This window comes from Chlamydotis macqueenii, chromosome 12 (genome assembly GCF_036417535.1).
Source record: "Chlamydotis macqueenii isolate bChlMac1 chromosome 12, bChlMac1.mat, whole genome shotgun sequence".
NCBI lineage: Eukaryota > Metazoa > Chordata > Aves > Otidiformes > Otididae > Chlamydotis > Chlamydotis macqueenii.
In genome coordinates this window covers 11,088,219-11,112,530 of record NC_141567.1, presented here as the reverse complement: position 1 = coordinate 11,112,530, position 24,312 = coordinate 11,088,219, and the positions used below count along the sequence as shown (strand labels likewise).

General features: G+C 38.8%; 1 protein-coding gene across 5 annotated transcripts; it reads left to right on the top strand.

The window, feature by feature from the left end:
* The first annotated feature begins 1,049 nt into the window (after positions 1 to 1,049).
* Positions 1,050 to 23,884, top strand: GABPB1 (GA binding protein transcription factor subunit beta 1). Of its 5 annotated transcripts, none has more exons than XM_086757648.1 (9): positions 1,050 to 1,068; positions 8,734 to 8,841; positions 9,190 to 9,357; positions 9,814 to 10,008; positions 11,130 to 11,277; positions 11,626 to 11,739; positions 15,381 to 15,566; positions 16,953 to 17,068; positions 22,068 to 23,884. In XM_086757648.1, the coding sequence occupies exons 2-9, from the start codon at positions 8,734 to 8,736 to the stop codon at positions 22,218 to 22,220; spliced, it is 1,188 nt and encodes a 395-aa protein (XP_086613774.1). In that variant the 5' UTR covers positions 1,050 to 1,068; the 3' UTR covers positions 22,221 to 23,884. The 5 variants fall into 5 exon arrangements, with proteins under 5 accessions (XP_086613774.1, XP_086613775.1, XP_086613771.1 ...); XM_086757649.1 differs by lacking the exon at positions 1,050 to 1,068 and adding an exon at positions 1,213 to 1,333 and having other exon boundaries at positions 11,130 to 11,241; XM_086757645.1 differs by lacking the exon at positions 1,050 to 1,068 and adding an exon at positions 1,213 to 1,333.
* The last annotated feature ends 428 nt before the right edge of the window (positions 23,885 to 24,312 follow it).

Genomic DNA, 24,312 nt, shown 5'->3' with positions numbered 1-24,312 from the left:
GCTTTCCAAAAAGCACGTGGAGAATTCCTCCGTGCAGCCTCACTCAAATCAAAAATACTGCAAGAACTGGAGAGCATCCTGCAGCCAGGCTGGCGTAAGCCCGGCCATCGCGCTCAGCCAGGAGGGCTGGTCTGCTGCCACACGGGGGAAATGCAGCTTTCTCTCCTGGACTGAACAGGTCCATTTCGGCAGGGACTTGAAGGTTCTGTTCATTGATATTTGTGAGGTGATGATTGCTCTTTGGAATCTGGTTATGTGCATTTCCTCCAAAGCTGTATAGGGCAAAAAATAATGGATTTGTAACCAATGTTGTTACAAATATTCCTCTGATTAAGAGTATCTAGTAGGTATTATGATCTCCAAAATGAGTGGAATTTTGTGGTTGATACCTTTTTCTGAAGGATGTAGATTATGGGATCCACGCTTTACGGTGGCATCAAAAGACTTGTTACTTGGAATAGATTTAGGACAAACATGAGCCTTACCATTCTGCATTGTTGAAACAAACCAGGAGGAGCATTTCAGGGGCTGGGATGTCAGGTCCAATGGCAGTTTGGGACTGAAGGCCAGAGCTCTCTGGCAGACTCTGAAAGCCTTAGTATCACTTTGGAGTTGTCATTCATATAAAATTCTACCTTTGAGATCCCAAAGTGTAGCTAAAGCCCTGCCTAGGGGAAGCAAGGCAACAAAGTTCTTGGTCGGACTGGGCACCCTCGCCTGGGAGCACAATCGGAGCCCCAGCAGCCATGAGGCGGGAAGAGAAATCCCCGCCGCCCTGTGGCAAAGAGGAGCCCCAAGGCGGCCGGCGTACGGGATAGCGATTCCCTTTCTTATTTCTTAAGCTGCTTGAGGACGGCTTCGGTCCCCTGCAAGGCTGACAGCTCGCTTCCGCCCACCGAGGGCGGCGGGTAGCGCCCTTCCCCCCCCCCGCCGGGCGGGAAGCGGGACGGAACATGGCGGACCCCTCCACTCCCCGCCTTTCCCCGCGCCGCCGCGCATGCGCGGCAGGCGGCGCCGAGGCCGTATCCCTCCGCCGAGCCCCTTTTGTCGGGATATTTGTGTAATAAGGTAATACCTGCACCCCATGGTAAGTGCCCGGCGCCCCTCCATGCGCTGCCCGCGGGCGGCCCAGGCCGCCTCACGGCCGGGCGCGGGCTGGCGGCGGGGCAGCGCGGCGCGGCACAGGACGGTGCCCCTCCCCTCTCCTCCGCTCGCCGTGTCCCTCCGCCAGGCGCAGCGGGGACTTTTGTGTGGGGCTTTTGGGCGCCGATGAGCGGCGGCCTCCCGCGCCCCTGGTTGTTGTTGCGGCGGCGGCGGCCGGGCCGGCAGCACGGTAAGGCCCCATCCCCGCGCCCCGTCTCTCCCTCACCCCCTCGGGCCGGCCAAGCTTTTCCAGGTCAGTCTGCGCCTTTGTATAGGGCCCTGTTACCGGATGTGGAAGTTGATCTCTTCGCTGGTAAAAAATAATTCCACTTCCCCCGGAACCCGGCGCCGCGGCTCCCTCCGCAGCGCCCAGCCCAGCCAGGATTTCCTGTTGGGGAGAGCGGGCGCGCTGGCCGGCCTTCCGGGGACCCCGCCGCGCGGGGGGCGCGGGCAGCGGCGGCCTGGGCCGCGGCGGCGGCCTGGGCGGCCCGCGGGGCGCCGGGCGCGGCCTGTGGGGCAGGGGCTGCGCCGGGGTCGGGGGCCGCCGCGCGGCTGGCGGGGTGGGGGGCGCGGCTCGTCTCGGGGCCCGGGGGCCCGCGCACGCCCGCCGCGGCCCCTCTCCCGCGGCCACCAGACAGGCCCGGGCCGGCGCGGCGCGCCCGGCGAGGGGCCCAGGCGCTGAGGGGCAGAGCGGGGCCCGGCTCGTCCCGCGCCTTTCCCCGGCGGGCAGCCCGGTCTGGGCCGCATGGGGACGGTCCGGGGCCTCGCGTGGGGCGAGGTGGCCGGCCCCCGTTACGACCCGCGGCCCCGGGGGCGGCTGAGCTGCGGTGCCGGAGCTTGGCGCCAAAGGTGCCCTGAGGAGAGGCGGCTGCGGTGGGAGGGGAGCGTTTCCCTCCTCTGCAGCGGCCCTCGCCCAGAGTCTGTAACTCTTGCCGTGGACTCTTAATAAAGCGTGTGGTGGGGGCATAAACGTGGGATAAGATGTCTTAGTTCAGACTGTTGTTTTTCTTGTCTCCCCTGGCAGTCAAAGTAGTTTCTGTTGGTGAGCCATTGATGGCACAGAGGCGTCATCCTCTGTGGGAAGTCTTCTGTGCTCACTTTTTAACTTAAAACACTTGTATGGTGTTCTTTAACCTGCTTACTGAGGTAGCTTTCATTTAATGGCAAATGCTGCATAGAATTAAATGTGATAAAAGTTGTGCATGCACACCTTGGAGTACTTTAGCTTATTAAAAAAAAATTACTAAGGACTTCTGAAATGTTAGCAAGACTAAGCAGTTTGGTTTAAGTGTGTATATGCACAGAAATATTTGTAAGGGTACCTAAATCTGCTGTGTAAATAAGGTTGAGAGTATACATAAGAGATCAGCAAACACTAAGCGTAGACTCTTGTTCGTGACCCACTTTCTTTGCTGAGAACAATTTGTTTTCTAGGGTTTTTTTTAGGCTTATGTGCAAGACAAACTGTCGAGAAAAGATTCCTCATAATAACATGAGTGCTTTAATTAGAGAGGCTGGTGACTTTTTGTTTGAGGATATTTTCAAGTTTCAGTCAATCTGAAACATACTTTTAAGGCTGTAGTACAGCTCAAAGGCTACATCACAAGCCCTTAGATTCTTCAGATCAGCCATAGCTGCCATAATGTAACCTTTTTGGTGTCTAGTGCCAAACTTACCTGTGAAAGCTGTGTAGCTTGTTGGCAGTGCCAGCTCAAATCGTGGTTGGTGCCAAGGTTCACCCTTGTTGCATAATAATATTTTTTAGATATTGCATTATGTTGCAGATAATGTCCAAATTTGCGCTCTCCTTTTTACGGACAAGACTTTTCTACCATTTGCATTATTTCACGGAGTTACATTGATGATTGGTGCTACTTTAAATTAACGTATGAACGTAATTGGAGGCAGACCTGCGTAAATACAGGCTTGACTATGTTAACCACTAAGCTATTCAACAATATGTTTGCTTTTCTGATCTCTTTTTTTTCAAATGAGATGTTTTTCATCTAATGCATAGATAGTCCAACATGAAAGTCATGTTGCTGTGTAAACAACTAGAGAGAATTTAGTTACTGTCATAGAGGAAAGCCAAAAGCACTGGAATTAAAGGGGACTGCTATAAATACATTAGTGTAATTTTCATTATCATAACAGAAGTGTGGATCCTCTAAGCCTATGATATTTATATTAAGATTTGAAGTATGATGTGTAAAATCATTGTCAAAATACCCCAGGAAGGATATGATTCCCTTAGGAAACAATAGGGGAATTTTTTGAGTTTATCCCATGTAGGTCACTGTAATCACTATTAAATGATACATAAGGTGAAATCATGCCAAAGTTTCTAAGATAGGCTAGCACGTGGAAATACACCTAGGTTTAATGCTGACCGTCTGGTTCCTTTAAAAGTTACAAAGCTGTAATTGAAATAAAGAACTCTTCAAATAGTTGTTCTCAGTTCAAGTATTGTGCTGTTGATATCAGGATGTTAAAAAAGGAAAAAAAAGACGTAGTTGATCCTACTGTTTCAATTCTAATGATCAAAACTGAGTGATTTATGGTGAACTCAAGGGGGCCTACAGGAAAGATGGGGAGAGACTGTTCAGAAGGGCCTGTTGTGACAGGACATGGGGTAATGGTTTCAAAATAGAGGGAGGTAGATTTAGATTGGATATAAGGGAAAAATTTTTTACAATGAGGGTGGTGGAACACTGGCACAGGTTGCCCAGAGGGGTGGTGGAGGCCCCATCCCTGGAATCGTTCAAGGCCAGGTTGGATGAGGCTCTGAGAAACCTGATCTGGTTGGAGATGTCCCTGCTCCTTGCGGGGGGGTTGGACTAGATGACATTTGAAGGTCCCTTCCAACCCAAACCATTCAATGATTTAAGATTTAAATAGTTATTTATAATTATTTCTACTCCATACTTCAAAATATCTTTGAGCTTGGTATGGATAGACATATATAATTAGTTAGAAATTGCTATTCTAAATTTCCAGTGATACTGTGCAATGTTGAAAACAGTAGGAGGATAGCATTTCTGAAGATCAGGTCTGAGGAAGCAGACTGAGTTTTTTACTGAAATACTGGAAAGAAAAAGGCATTCTGAAAAGGGCATTCTTTTTCCGGGTGTGAGAGATAATGGATCTCAAGCTCTCTTCCAAGTACAATTCTACTGTGTGTCACTTCAATAGGGCAATCTCTTTAATTAGCGTTTTATGAAGCTTTGTCCTGGGGTTTTTAGGAATGATTGCAAATCCTTATCATAGATACAGTATATATTGATTCAGTTTGCCTTCTGGTAAATTGCACTGTTGCAGTCCATGCTCCTCTAGTGTAAGTATGTCTCTTTTAGGAGCGTGCCTTGGTAGAAGTGTCCTGGGGGCTGTGAGATCTCCATGTTAGCAGATATTCTGTAACAAGTGTTTTGTGCCTGTTGATTTTAACCAGCTGATGTTCACCACTGCAGTGGTAGAAGGGGAATAAGGCTGGGTCCAGGATCCTTGGGGCAGGACACCGGTCTGAAAGGTGCTGCAATATTTTAAGCCAGACTTAATCTCCTTCCTTTGGACTGCAGGCTCTGGTGTTCTGTCATCTGTAGCCTGTGGTGTGGGACCCCAGACTTTACAGTTTTTTCAGCTCCTCTTCCCTCCCCACAGAGCACACAGCCCCACCTTAACTGGTCAAGGTCTGTTATATACCCCTCTATTAATAGCACAATGTTCAGAGTTTTATAGAATGTATAAAAACGTAAATCTAAGATGGATACAAAAAAGCAGTATTATTTCCTATTGAACAGAAGTAAAATAGCAATAATAGTTTGATGTAAGGTTTAATTACAAGTTAATTGTGGCATCTGGCTAATGGTACCGTACAGAATGCTTTGCAGTAATGAAATATGGAAGTTCAGAAAGTGGTTAATGCAAAGAAGTCCAGATGCAGCAGAAGCTCTTCACTTTTTACTCAATTGTAGACAATTGAACCCCTCACACAGTTGTGTGGGAGTTCTTAGAAGTCTGAAAATATCCTCAAATTGCCATAAGAATAACTCTAATAGTCTCAAGACTTTAACTGAGAGCCAGTGATTTTTTTATTATCTGAAACAATCCCATTATAAAGCACTACCCAGCTGTCATGCTAGCCAAGCTTGATGGAAATGACACAGTTACTGCCGAGTACCCTCTGATGCAGTTCAGCAGAGTTATTTGTACCACTACACGGAGTAGCAGCAGTACTTGACTAAGAGTGCTGCTTTGAAAGGGAAATCTAATTTCAATTTTAAATATATTTTATTGTACTATGTATAGAACTTTGCTTTTGATGGTATCACTGTGCTATTGTAGTGTAACTAACTGATCTCAAGAGAGCGGCTGAAGAATTTTTCTGAAAGGGAAGAAAGGGAAATTCTGACACTGCAGACCCTTCTCAGTATCTCTCGGCACTAGCAGTGGAAGAGTATGGGCCATGTTACTACTTGAAGATTTCTTCACCTTACAATACTGGTCTTTGGAATGGTCTGCCAAGTGTAAATCAGCTTTGGGTTGGCTACTTGTGAGAAATTTCGTGAATGCTAGTATTCGTTGGTTAAAAGTGACTAAATGTGCACGAGTCTTTTGTTGGAAAGGCCTCTTCACTTGCTGTTGTTAGTGCATTAGTGGCACCTAATGTGATTCTTGGTTTTGAGCTCAACAGTGTAATTTTGCTAGGATTTTAACTTTTTTTTTCCACTAGATGGCTCAAGCATGCTTTCAAGTACCTTATGAGAAAATAAACTTTTACTTCACTTCTAAAATGAATTTTTGTTGTTTTAACTGAAGTTAAAATCCTGTGTCCTGAAACATAAGTAAAATTCTGTGATGCTTTGTGCTTGTTTAAAATACAAACACTTCATATCAACCCAGTTGGTTAATGTGATACATGGTAATGAACATTGTCATGTATGATCTTCCATGTCCCTCCTTTTTCCTTGGTTAGAACATTTCTGATTGAGTGTAGTAAAATGCTGTTTAGTTTTTCATTGAGATGAGAACTGATGTACTGTCACTCTTGACAGTGTGTTCAGCAGTAGTGGTTCAGAGAGGCTCTGAAAAGGTGTTGATCTCAGGCTGAAGTTTGTCCCTAATGTCTCCAGGGAGTGAGACTTTTATTTTGTAGACCACCATAAATGAATTTCTTTGCTGCTTGATTTTGCTGCATAGGGTTTTGGTAACAACTTTGCAGTTTATTTCACCAGTGTAGATATGATCAGTGGGTTCTGAATAGGTGTAGTTGTTAAAGGTATGCACTGTAACTTATTTCATCTATTTTTGTTGTCTAACAGAGTTATAGAATCGTAGAATGGTTAGGGTTGGAAGGGACAAGCTTGTTATCAAGGCTGTCTTTTTCGTTAGTGTGAGAAAGACATAGAAGGTAGCTCTCATCATGAGGGTGATCGGACACTGGAATGAGGCTGAATTAAGCAGTGGGATGTTCATCTACGGAGACATTCAAAACTCAACAGGACTTGAGCGGTGCACAGCCTCATATTTTTGAGCCAGTTCTGACTTGGAAATTGAACTAGGTGACCTTTAGAGGTCCCCTCCAGCCTCAATTATTCTGTAACACCAAAAGGAGACTTTATTAGTTCCTCTTCTCTACTGGGGTTTAAAACAAAAATAAATACAGGGGAAATTAATTGTTATATTTTCAAATTAATTACTAAATAAAGTATTTTCCGTTAAATTCCAGCTTTCCTTTTGCTTCTGAGAACCTTGATGTGGTGGTATTAGATCACCAGAAAAAGTGCATGTGTCTGTGTGCTTTTTTTTCTTCTGAAATTGTGCCTCCCCCCCCCCCCCCCCCCAAAAAAAAGGTAGCACATAAAGGGAGTGCTATATTCCTTCATTTCACTACTGCACTTGCCAGCTGCCCTCTCTGTCCTATTATTGTTTTATATTATTACTCCTAGTGTCTCCCTTTAACAGGGATAGTAGATTTTATCTTATTCCTGTTTCTCTTGTGCTCTTTTTCTTTACGGACGAGAGTCAGCTGTTGTCCCTTCCTCTGTGTCTGACTCTCTGCTCCTTTTTTTCCTTCCTTTTCCCATTGCCAATATTTGTCCTGTCCTGGCACCTTCCTGCTCCTCTTCCCTTTTCTGGCTGGAGACAAATCAGCATGTCTATGTGTAGTAGAAGCATGGATATAAATGGAGTATTATCTTGGTGAAGGGGATATTGCTGCCTGCAGTCAATTCTATAGACAAAGAGGTAATCTGCTCAAGTTCATGGCTCTACTGATACATGTTGGAGTTCTGCATTTGCAGTATTTCCGCTTTCCTTTCTAATTTCTTCCAAAGTCAATAGGGTTCAGCTTATTGAGCAATATACCACACAGATTTTGGCAGCTGAGCCAGGTGCAGAGAACTTTCTAAATATGTTTGGTTTGTGATAGAAGTGTATATTTAAGAGAAGAGATTAAAAAATGGTTCTGTTGGGATTTCTTTTTGAACTCACGTACTGTAACTTTGTGTAGGAAATTGGCTGCGTGGCCTTGCAACTACTGTTACTAGTGATACAGGCTTAACTTTGCTTGTGACTGGAAACTAAACTGATGAATGTCATTCCATTCTTAGCATCCTGGTAGTGGAAAACGTAGGTATAGGACTAAAATGTTAATGATATGTTTTGGTTAATAGTGTGAGTTATGGTTTAGTTCTGCATTTTCTGTTTACTGAACAAGCTTAATAGCAAGTATGAAATAGAATGGGTTTATAAAGGTGTTATACTGGGAAATCTTTGCAACAGAAACAGATAGGTGTCATTTGTATACGTATAGTTTTGCATGCTCTGTATTATTATATGGAACTTTGAGTGCTGTAAAACAGATTATCTAAAGATGATGTGAAAGTTTTTCAGCTGGTGTCTCAGTCATGTCTCAAGCAGAAGTGCTTTTAGTAATTGTAGACAGTTGACGCAGGTAGTAATGTTTGGTTTTCAGGCAGACTATCTGATGCAAATAGTACAATAATATGCCTATTGCATTGTTTTGTAGCTAGGAATACAGGAATTATATTTTAGGGGGAACAAAAGGAGGTGATGGACAAGATGTCAGGAAGCTGTTGTGTTTCATATCTAAATATGTAAAATAGTGGTAGCTCTTAAATAAGTATAGACATTTTGGATAAATGAATGTAGTGCCTTTGGGTGTGTGACATAGCAGCCGTGATGTAGTAGCATTTGAAAGATGGACAAAGCTGCAGTGAGTTGCATTTTCAGGTGAGAGCTCCTGAACCACTTTCTGCTATAAGAAATGTGCATCCAGTTCAGTTTAAATTTAGTTTGATATAACTTTGCAGCTGCTATGTTTACAGCATTATAATCCGGAAATCTTTGCCCTAGTGTCCGTTCTGTTTAGCTGTCGTAAGTAATTCTAAAATCAAGCTGCTTATTGCCATCAGTAAAACTTGTTCTCATAGCTAAAATATCAACTCCAGGTTTTGAAATTTTCAGAGTAGTTCAGAAATAATAATTTGAAAAATGATGGTGGAATTTGTGTACTTAAAATAGTATTAATGTTACTATTTTTTCTTCATATTCCTTTATGTCCATCACTAGATGTCACTAGTAGATTTGGGAAAGAAACTTTTAGAAGCTGCACGAGCAGGTCAAGATGACGAAGTTCGCATTTTGATGGCAAATGGAGCACCTTTTACCACAGATTGGGTAATGAAAACTTTTGCAGTGTTTGGTAAATCCTCTTACTTTTCTCACCTGAAGAAGAAAATAGGATTATTACAATTAAGCATTTATATTGCAAGCCTTGGGAGTTTCTTCTTGGAATTCTACAGTCGCATAATCTAATGTCTAATTCAAAATTAAATTTGTCTCTTTTTTCATGTGACCTCCTAGTGATTTTAGTACCAGACTGTGAATGAGCTCATTCTGGTGGCTTTTGAGATGAGCTTTGGAATGGTTAATGGGAGGAAGCAGCAATCATTCTCCTAGTTATTGTGTTTATTCATTTAGTATAGTAAGAGATCTGAAAACTCCACTTTTTCCATTACATTACAGTTGGGAACATCTCCCCTTCATCTAGCAGCGCAGTATGGACACTACTCAACAACAGAAGTGTTGCTGCGAGCAGGTGTAAGTCGAGATGCCAGAACCAAAGTGGACAGAACTCCATTACATATGGCAGCATCAGAAGGCCATGCCAGCATAGTAGAAGTCTTACTTAAGGTAAGAACTGCTGAAACAAGATCTGAGGCAGGTATATTACAGTGCTGTATGATCAAATATTTGCAATTTCCTTTTAGTCATGAAACCAACATTGAAATGATGGGACTATTTGTACTGTGTGCTTTGAGTGCTTTGTTTTCCTGTTAAACTGTAATTTATTTTAGCATTAAAATAAGCGTGATTTCAGTTGAATTACTGGTTATCATTTCAAAATAAGACTACTTCCTAATTTGACATTGTGTGAGTAACAACTTTTAGAACAAAGACATGTTATGTTTTAGGGTGTCTTTAATCCTTTGAAGTAAATAATTTATTTGGTAGTTACACTGAAGTATTCTGTAAATATAAGATAACAGGACATTACTGGAGAAGGAATTTTGGGCTTAATTCTGTGACCAGTATTATTTAATTTGGATACATCTAATGACATAGTTTATGCAATGGTCTTGTTTGTAGCACGGTGCTGATGTGAATGCGAAGGACATGCTCAAAATGACTGCACTTCACTGGGCTACTGAACATAGCCACCAAGAAGTTGTAGAACTCTTAATAAAGTATGGAGCAGATGTTCATGCTCAGAGTAAATTTTGCAAAACTGCATTAGATATTGCGGTAGACAACGGAAATGAAGACCTTGCGGAAATATTACAGGTAACTTTTGATTCATGATTTTAAGGGAGCTTACAGCAAAGTACTTGTTTACACATGTGATAAACTAAACTTTTAATGCAGCAGCTGTGAGACCATATAGTGACTGCCAATGCTGAACTCCAGTCTAGTTCATGACATGGAAATGTTAGTAAATATTAGTTGTGTGAAGAATATTTTCACCACCTACAAAGTCAAGCATAAGTGTCTAATTTTCTTAAATTTGAGTGTTTTAGTACACAGAACTATGTGGAATCTTCACAAGCAAGGTGTAAAACTTAACTCCCTACCCTGCCAGTATGTTTTGACTATACCCTAGTGTTCAGTTAACTTTTGTATATGGATATTAATTTCCTAACAATTGGAGATCAGGAGAGAAGAAATGGCAATTTTTCCTGCATTAGAAAAACTAGGATTGAGTTGTTGGAGAAGTGATTGAGGTTGGGATTATAATAGATACTTCTATGGAAATGTGTGCTCGCTGTTCAGTAGTGTTCTTAAAGGCAAATTAAATGCTAAGTGTTATTGAGAAAAGAACAGAAAGCAAAGGAAATAGTACCATTATGCCACTGTAGAAATCTGTTATTCCCCATACATCTTGAACTGTATGAACTTCTGGTCTGTTCCTTTAGCCTCCTCTTCATTGCAGAAAGGATATAGTAAATAAAAGTCAGTAATAGTTCAAAGAAAGACAAAAAGAAGAATGCCATCTACAATTCATGACAATTACTAAGCTATCAGGGCTGATTTTCCTGGCATGTAGCTGCCACAGCAGTTTTGGTTCTTCAGACCTTTATTTTGGATACATGAGCTTACACATCTACAAAAGGGCCATGTCTTTATATGGTTCTCTTGGTTTACAATAAATGATAAGGAGAAGTAGCAATGTGTCATTATTCTCCTAAATTTCAAAAGACTTTGTCTTTAGATTTCAGCCAAAAAAAAAAAAGTTTCTTACGTACTTCCACAGAGCACAAAATGTGACGCGATGTGTGTATATTGCATGAATATAACGAGGGAGATGTTCCCTGTTTGAGTGGAATGTGCAATAATTCTAGTTCTTACAAGGTAAATAACTTCTTTATACCTACAACTGGAATGATATTATCACCTTTGTTTCCTAGATTGCAATGCAGAACCAAATCAATACAAATCCAGAGAGCCCGGACACTGTGACGATACATGCAGCAACACCACAGTTCATCATTGGACCTGGAGGGGTGGTGAACCTAACAGGTCTGGTATCTTCTGCAAATACATCAAATGGAACAGGTATTTAGATGTCTATAGGATAGCTACTAGGATTTTATACTCTAATTGGTTTTCACCATTTAGTGAAAAGACTTGAGGAAAAACAGTGGTAAGAATAGTTACCGTGTTCCTCTGCAGTGTTTTTAATGTGTTATAAATATCTAGGTACTTAATTTATCTCTGTGAAGACTGTTGTTTTATCAGAAGTTGTATTTGCTTAAGAAACTTGCCTTCAGAATAGCACTTTGAGTTAGCAGAACGTTGCTGAGAAAAGAGCGTGTGCTTGATGCTTCAGTGCAATAATAATAAAAAAAGAGACTTCACTAGTTTTAAATTTGTCAGCTAACTTTTTTTTTTTCATCCTTCTAGATGAAACAGGAGTGTCTGCTGTACAGTTTGGAAATTCATCGACGTCAGTATTAGCCACGTTGGCAGCTTTAGCAGAAGCATCAGCTCCACTGTCTAATTCTTCAGAAACACCAGGTTAGAAAGCTACAGTCATTTAACCTCATTCAATAAACTAAAAGTACATGACTGACTTTTTTGACTTTTTTGGAGATACAGTTCATACAGGTGTGAGGCTACAATCTTCCTTCCTTTTTTCAGCATGAACAATTTTTTTCCTTTGCTTTCACCTGGAAGATTGCTGGGTTTGTATGTACAATTATTTCTTAATAAGATTTCTGACCACAACTGTTATTTCTCAGCCTAATGTGAGTAGCATTCACTTTGCTGAAAACAAGCATAATTCAGGAGACTGAATTCACATCTTTGTCTGCATACAGTCTAGTTGCATTTGGTAGGAGAATGTTTTCTTTGAATGCTTCTTTCTGTTAAATATTCGGAAATGCCCCCCAGTGTTGCTTGCATATACTTTGTCAGCAGTTTTCTTAATCTTTCACCCAAAAGGCACAAGAATATTTGGGGATCATAATGTGCAGTTTGCCCTTTAGAATGGAACAAGTTTCTAAAGAAATGTATTTTGTCTTTTTGTTGGTGATGGTCAGTATGATAAATGTTGCAGAACTAAGTTGCTTTGTGTGGCAAAAGTCTTTAGCACCTAAAAATTCTCACAGAATTCAGCTTGCAGATGACATTATTCTTAAGGACCCAGTTTTCACTGAAAATATAGATGATATCTGTGCTCTCAGACTTACTGTCATGACAGCTGCATCCCAACATATACCTGAGTTTTCATTTCAAAGTATTTGAAGTCCTGCAGGATTCCTTCTTAATACAGCTCTTTTCTTTTACTACTTCTCAAAGCAGTACCTAAGTACAGCTATGGCATTTAAACAGTGCAAGTGAAGTGGATGATTCAAAACCAGAATGCAGTGCCTTTCATTACAGAAGAAGCTACTGATATTTTTCAGTCAATATATTTCAATGAAACTCTGGTCTAATTGTAGGAGAGAGAAACCTAAAGGATTGCGTGGGAATACGGAGCATTAGATGTGTATCCAGGACTCGGTAGTAGACTTCTGTAACTAACCAAGTGTCCTGATGTTTCATGGCCCTGCCCTTGCAGTGATGCAGCATAACCGATGTTACATGTCAGTAAACCACTGAAGATAAAAATTAGAGAGGAGGCAGGAGATGACAGGCAGGAAGGTATAAGCTTGAAGTCTTGATGCAGTAGCTTCCCACCTTTAGTAATGCAGTGTGCATCATACCTAACCCTTCTGTTCATTTCAGTTGTTCTGCTTTGATTTTTATGCATATGTGTGGGCAATCTTGCAGCATCTTGCTGTCTGCAAATTATTTCCTGTGTTCTTACTCTTTTAATAGTTTATAAAGTGTAAAGAATAGAAAAGCAGCTGTTTGTCACATGTAGTGAGTAGTAAGTGTGTTCAAGAAAAAAAAATAACAACAAAAACTCCATCTCTTTGTGCTCATCTTGTAAAAGATCCATTTATAGATAGTCTCAAAAATTGTATGATTGAAAAATTCTGATTTTGGCTCTTACCTTGTATTTAGTCTCCTGTATTTAAGACTGTACGAACTTGGACAAAGAACTTAGCTTCTGCCTTTTATGTTATTTCTGTCTAGATTTTTATCCTCTTTCCAAGTTAACTTTACCCTGATTTCTTCCCCCTAGTTCCTTATGTTTTACAGTTAAAAACACGTCAATTTGTAAAACCAAAGAAAGAAAGATGCTTCTTACTGGACCTGAATACAATAATGCTTTTTAAAATTGTTACTCATATGGAGTGTATATAAAGTTATGGACATTACATAAAATATGGTGCATAATGTGTATATGGAACTCAGAGCTGGATTAGAGAGAAATCTGATTTAAGATGTGCATTTGGAATGCAGTATTTGGTGGGCTTATGTTGGAATTAGGCACGTATCTTACTGCATGTGCAGATGTTCTCCCCCCTGCACACACTGCAGAAGAAAATAATGCATGTTAGTACAGGGATTCTTGAAAATAATAGTGCTGCTTCTTTAAATGAATTCAGCTTTCCTTCAGTGTATGAAGTAGCATGGTAACTAGTGATGATACGGATATAGATACAGAAGGAGAGCATGGAAGGAATAAGGACTGTATTTATGGGGATATTTTTCTTTTATATAGAATAACTTCTCTGTAGACCAAAATCTTAATTTTTATTTCAAGGTCTGCAGAAGTCCTAATAATGTTTCTTTCCAGAACTAAAAGCTTAACATTGAGTTGGAAATTGAAAGATCAGAGCTGTTTGCCAGAGCAACTACTATTGGCACATACAACTTGGATTTTATTGTGACGGTGGTCTTTCTTACTGCTGAGCTTGTACTTGGAAGCCAAATCAAGTTCAGTACAACACCACTTATTCATGTAGGACTTACTGTTTTGGTTTTCTGAATAAACAATGTGAATATTTAAGCAGTGCTATAGGACAGTAATCTCTGAACATAAAGATCTTCAGAAGGCAATGACTGCAGTCATTGTTTGAACTACAGAGTGATCTTTGTGTGTGCTATATTGTAATTAACTTAAAAGATGAAAGCTTCAGGGTTTTATCTACCTTCTCTCATCTCGAGCATCACAACATAGTCTATAGGATTTTAATTTCATCTCTGTAGATAGAAAGCACTCTAATGTCTGTTATTTAAATCAAAGGCTTTGCTTTTACCCTGGCAAATTGAAAATAAAATAGATAGTGTGCTTGAAATTCTTTGATTGTGCTACTAGTGCTCTTGCTCTTTGTCTCAGTATCTTGTTGTTTTAAAAAATAAGGGTGGTAGTGCAAGATCCCAGTTACAGTGTACAGCGCAAGCTGTGGTATGTGTTGTAGTTGTGAATGCAATCTTTTCCTTATCTTACCTTGATTTTTGGTAACTGTGGAGAGTTCACTGCTATATACTCATTATTGAATTATGAATTTTAAATACTTAGTTAAGCTGGGATTTCTTGTTTTTACGTATAAAATTATATACTTACAATGTTTATTTTACTTTTTTAGCTTTATGTTTCTCCTTTGAAGGTGTAAAAATGTCAACTCTGCAGAACTTTTCCTTTAGTTCTGTTTCATACTTGGTATAATAAATAAAGTTGTGGTTGTGCTTGAAGTACCCGTGTAGTAGAGACAAGACTCTGTGATTCTCTAGAGGTCCTTCTGTTTGTTACTGTCTTGAAGACCATTGGTAAACAGAAATCAAGGCTGGGTCCCAGGGTACACCTGGCAAGGCATTGGTTGAGGAGTAGTTTCAAGCAAATATTTCAAGTTCAATTTTTTTTTTTCTCCTATTAGTGTAACTTAGTCTAGCTTGTGTACAATGGAACAGTTATTAGTTTTCTTAAAAATGACTCTTGTTCTTGCTGCCATGTTAAACACTGAACCCAAAGCATCAGTTTTGAGTGGAATGTATCTATTAAGAAACATGCTGAATTAAAAAAAATATATATTGAGATAAAGGACAAAGTTGCCTGTGTATTTCAAAATGTTGGTGCTTTATGGTGGCCTGGTGAAAGATTTCTATTAATGATACAATATGTAGTAATGCATTAATTGAGAGATGGGGGCAATCGACTTTTAAAAGACATAGAAGAAACTTTTCCTCAGCTGTAACAAAATGCATTTGAAATTTTGAAGCTTAATTTATACATTGACTTAATTCCTTTACTAATCTGTTGATAGTTGTGGCCACAGAAGAAGTTGTGACTGCAGAATCTGTGGATGGTGCTATTCAGCAAGTTGTCAGTTCTGGAGGTCAGCAAGTAATTACTATAGTTACAGACGGCATTCAGCTTGGTAATCTGCATTCAATTCCAACCAGTGGCATAGGGCAACCCATCATTGTGACCATGCCAGATGGACAGCAAGGTGAGTGGGAACTTGTTCGGTTCGAGCTTGAGGAACTATTTTAGTTACAGTAATAATGATAAATTGTTAGATGCAAATAGTTTGGACAATTTTGTAATTATCAATGTACATATCTTAATTCTTATACTGCAGAAGGCTCAGCCACATGAGCGGCTGCAGTTCAGCTGAGCCTCTGCATTAGGAGAAAGAATGGAAGAATCGCTAAACTGTGAGGAAAAAAAAATTGGGACGTTTTAAAAGAAAAGTGATAGCTGCTTGCTTTGCCTTTGATCAGCTTGATTCTTACAAACTTGTTAAGAAAACTAGAAGACGGAGTAAAACAAAAGCATTCTTCTAATGCTTACACTGTTGCCTTGCTTGGAAATACTGTGGGGAGTTGAAGCTTGGATTTAGAAATCTGTTGCATAAAGCGAGCTGTGAAGGTCCCGTGGAGTGTGTTCTTAACAGAACAAAAGCCAGGTTTTACATGCTTGCGGTTTTAGAGGAGTAGCGGCAGAAACAGTGAAGCCAGAGTGACACAAATTGTCCTGTTTGGTCGCATGTACTTTGTGGAAGCTGCTAGTGTAAAAAGTGCTGTTTGGTGACATGCATATGTGTTGGGTAGTTTCTTTTAACGATGCTCTGCCACTACTGTTTAATCAAAAATGATTCCTTCTCTGGTTTCTTCATGAGGACTCTAAGTGTGGAGCTTGAAGAGTTGTATATTGGAGACAAATTTGGTTCCCAGTCTGTCTGAATAAGTACTGGTAGTTGTCAGCATGAATGTGTGTAGGTAGTAATTGAAGTGACAGTGAGAATATTTGTTTGGCAAATGGTTGCATGAGTAAATGAGGGTATGAATTTCTTTAGATGTCTCTTCGCCCCCCCCCCCCCCCCCCCGACGAGGTTAACAGCTACTGGATTTTCAGATTACCTAAGGTGTTCTAATTAGCCAAAATCTAAAGTCTCTTTTGTGTTTCGTATTTGCTTAAGAAACATTGTGAAGGAGATAGTCTGCTATGTAAGTTACAGAATTGACAGACTAGTAACTGCTGCAGTTCACTTCCATGTCTATTTACTCTGTGAAAAACAGCAATGGTACTCCAGAGTGACAGCTAGCTGGAATACCATTGAGTTAAATCTAGGAGCCACAGTACTCCAGAGAGACAGCTAACTATTGTAGACCTTAGCAACAAAAAAAAAATTTGAAATTCTTTGGTAACATACAAGCAGCTAAATTTTTTAGTAAATTTTCCTTGTACTGACTTTATAATGCACTTTATTATGTAGTTGTGTTTTCATAAGCAAAAGTCCTTGCATTTTGTTGCTATTTATAAAATTCATATAATTAAGTAACTTTATTTAGTGCCAATTTTGTTTCAAGTATATGTACAAATATGTTTTCAGTATTAACAGTTCCAGCAACAGACATTGCTGAAGAAACTGTGATAAGCGAAGAACCGCCAGTGAAGAGACAGTGCATTGAGATTGTTGAAAATCGTGTGGAGTCTGCAGAAATAGAAGTAAGGAGTATATTACATGATATGTGTTAACCAGAGTGTTCAGCGCTGAGTAGCTGGTTGTGGTTTTTGTGTTGTTCTGGAGTTTAATTTCTGTTACCACAGAATGCAGCATGTGAAACAAGAACTTGTTCAATCTCTCTTGTTACTGGAATAAATCTTTTACAAAGTTGTTGTAAAAAGAATATAGGAGGACTGTTTGCTTCACCCTCTGGTTGTGAGCATAAAAGTGACACTTGTTTAAGTATATGATAAGGTTTTTTTTTGTTGTTGTTGCTTGTTTTCCTTTAAGATCACTCTTTTAAAACTAGGTACTGATATATTATTGAGTAACTTTGACTCTTTCCGCTAGCAGTGAATGAGAGTACTGTACTCTCATCTTTCTGTTATGACCACATGCTTGTCCTGATTGTGAGATCAGATTTTTAGAAATGTTTCCTTTCCATTCATGATATCTAGATAACTGTTAATGGAAGTGTGAAACTGTAAGATTCTGTGTTTGTCACAGAATCTTTTTTTTAATTCTGGAGCAGGTTAGTATTACACATATTTGTACCATCCTGGTTTGTTTTTTTTTTTTTTTAAATTATACTGCAGAAGAACTAACAGCATTGAGAAAACTTTTATTTTTATTTATGATAAATAGATGTAGCTGTTCAATTTAAAATTGTAGGTTTTTTTATATTAAGCACCATAGGTCAACCATCTCATTCCTTCTTCTGTTGCTTCTAACTGTACAGACCTGTTTTGGCCAAAAGTTTATTAAAATTGCTGTCTGCCTTGACTAGGCTCTAAGTTCTCATTTTGTCAATTCCAGTATATTTCATTTACCAAAGTTGTATTCTCCAATTTCTGTTCATATTATTGAATTGTGCCTAATTGAATACTTTTTATTGTACAGCATGTGCTACATGTTATCCATGCCTAACAGCAATAATTACCACCTTTCATCACTTGCTTTCCCTGTGCCTTATTTGTCACCTCAGATACTTTTGGCCTTTGTGCAGCTTTCTGGTCATTACAGATTATAATGACAATTAAAATTTTCTTGCTGCGTTTTTTTAAATGTATGACTGTTACAATAAAAGCATTTATTTTGTTCACACTTCTAAACATCTGCTTGAATTATTCCTAAAGGGAATTACATTTCCTTAAGTATTTTAATATTCTGTTAGGTCAAGAAAAAAAATAATCAGGATTGGTTAAGGAATAAATTGACCTGTTCCTAATTACAGATAGTTGGTAAAACAGTACACGTAATTATTTGAATGTGATTACTAGTTTCAATTATATATTTTGACATTTGAGAAATGTGTCTAAAATAAGTTGGTTTAAATGAGTTACTTTATCTGTTCATTTTAAGTGCAGAACTGACTTGGTCCCTGCCTGTACAACTGGAAATGCACATGCAGGCCTCTGTGTGGAGACCAGTTGATCTCAGGTGCCTTACTGTGGTTCACAGGGGTGTGGTGCTGCCTCACTTTGGAAACAGGCACATTAAAGAAGTGCACATAAAGTCGGTTCACTTCAAACTTCATCATTGTAGAAGGTGGTAGATACTTGAATTTGGAGGGAAAGGGACCCCTTCCCTCATTAAAGTATTTTTTTTAATGTAGAAAACCTATATTGTTTGGTTTCTTTGCCTCACTGGTGATTCATTCCTTTATTTCGTTATGAAGAGTTGATTCAAGGCTAGGAGTGCTTTCTTCAGCTGGTTTAAATTCATGGTGTATGAACAGTTAACTGCTTTGAAAGTCTTTAAGTTGAACATTCTCCCATTCATGTCAGGTGACAAACTTTCCTGTGAAAGTATTGTGAATGACTAAAGCTATAGTGGTGGTTTTTTTATTTTTCTCTGACTCTTTTAAGTTCAAACATTTCAGCCCATTTTGAAGAGTGATAGCAGTTTTCCTAAACAGTTTGATATTTTGAATATAGGATGTCAGCAAAAAGAATCTGTCACACAGGTACTTGTTTTACATTTTAATGCACAATTCATTAACATACAGTGATTTTAATTTTAATTCTTGAATTTGACTGTTTTTTTTCCCATGTTGCATGTTTGAAAGGTGATGCTCATTAGAACCAGGACAATCATTTTCTTAGACTGAAACAAAAAGTTAAAACTAAATTATATTAGTGAATGAATATCCCTGGGTTTTTTGTTGTTAAAAAAAAAAAAAAAAAAACAACTTGGTTTGTTTATTCCAGTTATGGGTGTCCCTATTGTCAATATATAGACTGTTAAGAGAAGTTACATGCAATGAAGAGAATTCCCTGGTAAAATGGAAGATTTCTTAAGAGCACTCAGCATCCTCTAATTTGATTTTTACCTGGTTAGGTTTTTATACTGATACAGAAAGACTTCAGATAATTAGAACGCTTTCAGTTGTATTCTAAAAATGCCCTAAGAAGGCTTTCTGGATTTGATTAAATTAATAGACCACATATAGTCCTCTCTATTCTAGCTTTCAAAGTTAAGGAACCAATTTTTGCTGTTCAATCCACTGCAGATGTGCATTGCTTCTCCAGAAGCATTGGTTTCTTTCTACTGCCTAGTTAGAGAGTATGCTTGGCCTCAACTCCTTAACTCATTCTGTTTACGTTATGACTATGAGTGTCTAAAAACTACACATATTAGTTGCTGGAGTAATCTACATGCTTTGAACTCCTAGTCTGTCTGGTGGATACTGGTTTTATCTTCTTGTCTCTGCCACTGAGACTTATTTTTTTTTCTTTCTTTTTTTTTTTTTTTTTTTTCCCCCTATGCTTTCCTTAATGTGCTGTACTCCTCCTGGGCATACAGCTCCATTTCCCTCCTCTGTGGGAAATACTCATAATAAGATGTCTGAGATGTCCACCCCCAGTGTTTGCAGTCTGCACGCACTCTGTGGTGGTGATTGCCCCTTGCTTTTTTAAATTCACTGTGGAAACACTGGCCAGTGAGCTACTGGTGTTTTTTGTTCCTCTGCAGCCCAGTAGATAGAGTAGCTTTGCTTCTTGCCAGTATTAGATATGAATTTGTCACAAAAAATATTAGATCAGGTAGATAATGCCCAGCTCAGTATATCCCAGAGCTCGGTGCCCTCAAGAGGGATAGGTTGCTTTCCCGGTGTATAGCAGGATCAACTCTTTTGACTGCTTCCCTGAGAATTGTCTTCTAGCTCCTTTCACCAGCTTTCTACTGTTTTACATAGCTGTTGGCTCCCCTTATACTACATAGATAACTAACAGAAATAGCAGTATGTTTTGGTTGGACTGGTGCTGGAACATAACTGGTGTATTTCAGATCCTTTGAGTTGTAGGCTCTGCTGTTCATTTGGTGTTCGTCAGTCTCATTGCTGCGTGGGTTGGCCATTCATAAAGTTGCTTTAAAAGCAGAATACAGATTTTTCTGAACTGGAAGCTGAACTTCCTTTTCAAATAAGTAAGCAAGATCAGATGAGCTCTCATTTTATTAGCCTGTACTTCAAATGAAGCAAATGCTAGCCAGCTGCCTTCAGCTCTTAAGGCCCTATGTAAAATCAAGTAGCACTTAATGGAGTTTGTTCTGCTCTGTATTCTAGTTAGTTTTTATCGCCTGTTAATAACATCTCTCCTTCACCTGTTGTTTTAGCTATGCAGATGCTGCTCTTAGCAATGATCTGATCACCTTTGTCATTGTATTCCAGCACATTCAGCACAGCATGGGACTGCTAAATGTGGCTGTGACAAGTACCGAGAACAGTAGCAAGTAGAAGCGAGGCAGAGTATTTTGTATTTTCAGGCTCTGACCATGAAAATACGTGAGTGCATCAGAGGTCAAGAATAGGGACGTTGCTATGACGGGGTGGGGGGAGAAACTTCTAACTGTCTGAGGTACTAAATGGGAATGTAATACTGAACTGTTGGAATAGGAATAAAGTGAAAAAGCAACTTATTTTCACTGGGCCTGAGTTTTTGATAAGAGTTTGTTTTGTTTTTTTTTTTTTTTTCTGGGAGATAGCTTGCTTTTCTGACAACCTCCCTCCTGCGGTTACTTAACAACTACAGTGGAAAGAATGATTTGAAATCAAATACCACCTTACTCATGAAAGTATGATGCACTTACTTTAATGAAATGGTATTTGGTTGAAGATCAAAACAAAACTATTTTCCAAGCAAATTGCTTTTCCAATTGGGCTCAGTGCAGCATCAAACAAAATGACAGTACCTGTGTCACTGGAGATAGAAATACCTTCTCCTTAGTTCCTAAGGCAGCTTTGTAGGAAGTGGCATTTCCCATGTTATTTTGCTTGGAAACCATTTTATAGCCATCTCCAGTGAACTTGTATGCAGAATGGAGCCTTAAGTTACTCCTTTTGAATTGAAAAAGCTTATCTAGCTAAATGCCTGTTAATTCATAAAAATATGATGTCCTTGAGGGTGTAGTTACATCTCCGGATTAGATAATATCAATCACTTTAGATCGCTTCGGTTAGAAAGCAGTTATGTGTATATTTTGATTAGTGGATGGTTGTCACTTTCTAGTGCAAGGCGCTGTTAGGTAACATTTTTTGATTATACTGTCTGATTAGAAATACAACAGAAAGGGAGATTCCTGTTTGATTTGATTCCAATCCTATTAGAAGCTGTTTATTTTTGTCTTTTTTTTTTTTTTTTTTTTTTTTTTTTTTTTAAGAAAAGTAACAAAGGGAGTTAAGTAATTGGAGAAATGCTAGTATGTTAGTGTTTGATCACCATGCTTCTGCTTTTTTATTTCACTCTTTTTCCATGAAGACCTCCTTGGTATCTTTGCAGCTAAAGAAACTTGGGTTTGCTATATTTACACTTCAAGCCTTATTGTGTGATAGTTCATGTCTAATTTATACAACAGTGGTCATGTAGGTTTGCCCAAGTAAGAACTGAACAGCTTCTGCGTGATACCCTAACACTTGAGCTGCATGTAAAGAAAAAGTATTTGCCATTTTAACTTGTATTTGATACATATTTGACAAAATATTGCTGGTTCTGTTTCTAATAGGAAAGAGAAACTCTTCAGAAACAGCTGGATGAGGCAAACAGAGAAGCACAAAAATATCGTCAGCAGCTTCTAAAGAAAGAACAAGAAGCAGAGGCCTATCGACAGAAGTTAGAGGCAATGAACCGCCTCCAGACTAATAAAGAAGCTGTTTAATAAAAAATGAACATACTGCAAAGCCTGTTACTTTCAAAAACCTGCAGTACAATCTTGAACTGTACGCTGTATAGGTACAGACACAGGATTACATGATAGAGAAGATGCTACAAGTTGATAACTGGACTTAAGCCGTGAGCTCTGATGAATTTCTTGTAACATAAAAACTCTGAATTTAGAAATTGTGAAAAGTATTTAAAATGAAATACTGTAAATAGTTGGTTTTTTTACAGTTTCAAAATGAGTTGATAAATCTTTTTGAAGGGATCCAGAAACATGAGAAGCCAATGTTTTTGTGAAATTTTTGATTTTAGTATGAATTTAACTTCTGAAAAACAGAACAGTTTTAAGGGTGATGTTGCTGATTTAGGCTGACAACTTGAAAATTAATCATGTGACAAAATGAATTAACAGTTATTTTTACATGGTAACAACTTAAACTTCTCTGAATAAGACATTTCCAGGTGGAAATCTTTGTACAGCTTTAAGTAGTTGTCTCAGATCCTCTGAAAACCATTTTTGGTTTTGTTTTGTTTTGTTTTGTTTTTTTTTTAAATTTTAGGCGGTGAAATTTTTATATTTAATTTCAGATATATCCAAGTAGATTTACATGTATATGAAGCTAATATTTTTTAAACTTTTCAGTTTGTACATATGCTGCATGTTTTTATAATTTCTACACATACATCTTGCATAGGTATTTTTCAGCAAAGATGAGAAAAATTATGAGAAAAATGTTTAGCGTATAGGTCATTTGAAGTAAGCTAGCAGCCAGTTTTATTGTGGATGGTATATTTCTTGGAAGAATGTAATTTGTAATTAACAGGAACAAAAAATTCTGAATTTACATATGAGAGGCAATTTAAAATTTGGTAGTGGAGGCACTGAAACTTCACATTGTGTGTCTTACAGTTTTCCTGTAGAAACATTTTAAAGTTCAGTAATGACTAGAAAAGAATGTCTCCACTGGAACACAAAGAGTAGTTCTTTTAGAATATTCTATTGATCTCTTTTCCCCAATAGCCTTGAAATTATTTCAGTGATACATTTTTTCTAAACGGACTTTTGCATTTTAATTATGCAATTGGAAAAGTAATTTTTTTATGTTGTAGTGATGCTCTTCTTACCTAGCATCATTGTTCTTCACTGTGATACTGTGTTTGTGTGTGTCTGTGCAGTGATCTATTATGCGTAGGATTTATATAGCACATTACATCTTCAGAGCATTGTAAAATCTTTTACAGAGCCCTTACTGTACTGCCTGAGGCAGGTAAGTGAGTGTTATTGTCTCAATTTTATAACTGGTATAAACGCAACACAGGGAGTGTTAAATGACTGGGCTAAGACCACGTGAATCTGTGGTAGACCTGGGAACAGATCTCAGGATTTTCTGGCTTCTAGTCCTGTGCTTAGACTGAGCTGCCTTAAGATTGTTCAGTGCTGTGTTACATTAAATTTTGAACTACTGTGCAGATTCCTTTTTTTGTATGATAATATTCTTTGTGCTTTGCTTTGTTGTTCCATGTTTCACTGCTTTTATGGAATTGTTTATATAAACTTAAGCAAAAAGTCTAGTTTACCTATACTGTACACAGAAGAATTACCCTTAAAACTGTACTCTGGCCTACTTTTTCTATTTTACAATTAAATATCTTTTCCACATATATATAGTGTGGAATCAATTCCATTTTAGTTGTTTTGTATGCGCAGTAGAAGGTCAAAGCTGTGCTGTGTTAGACATTCAGAAAAAGATGGAAAAACAGTTTTAGACTTAGAATGGCCTTCAAAAGTGGGAGGGAGGAGTGGGGGGATAATGGCATTATGCAATACAAAGTAAAATCTTCCTTCTTCAAACTTTGACTTGGGTTTATAGAATTGGCAGTTAGGGAAAAATCCTAAATATCCTAGTATTGGTATAAACTTGGCAAATTTCATCTCAGTTGGCAAATTTGACCCCAAAATAATCAAAAGATAATAAAAAATGGAAAATATGTGGTGGTGGTTTTGAGAAGAATTATTTTAAAGGATGTAATAATGCTCAACTGGTATTAGGACTTGAAGCAAGCCTTGTGCAGTGACTAACTGGAAATTG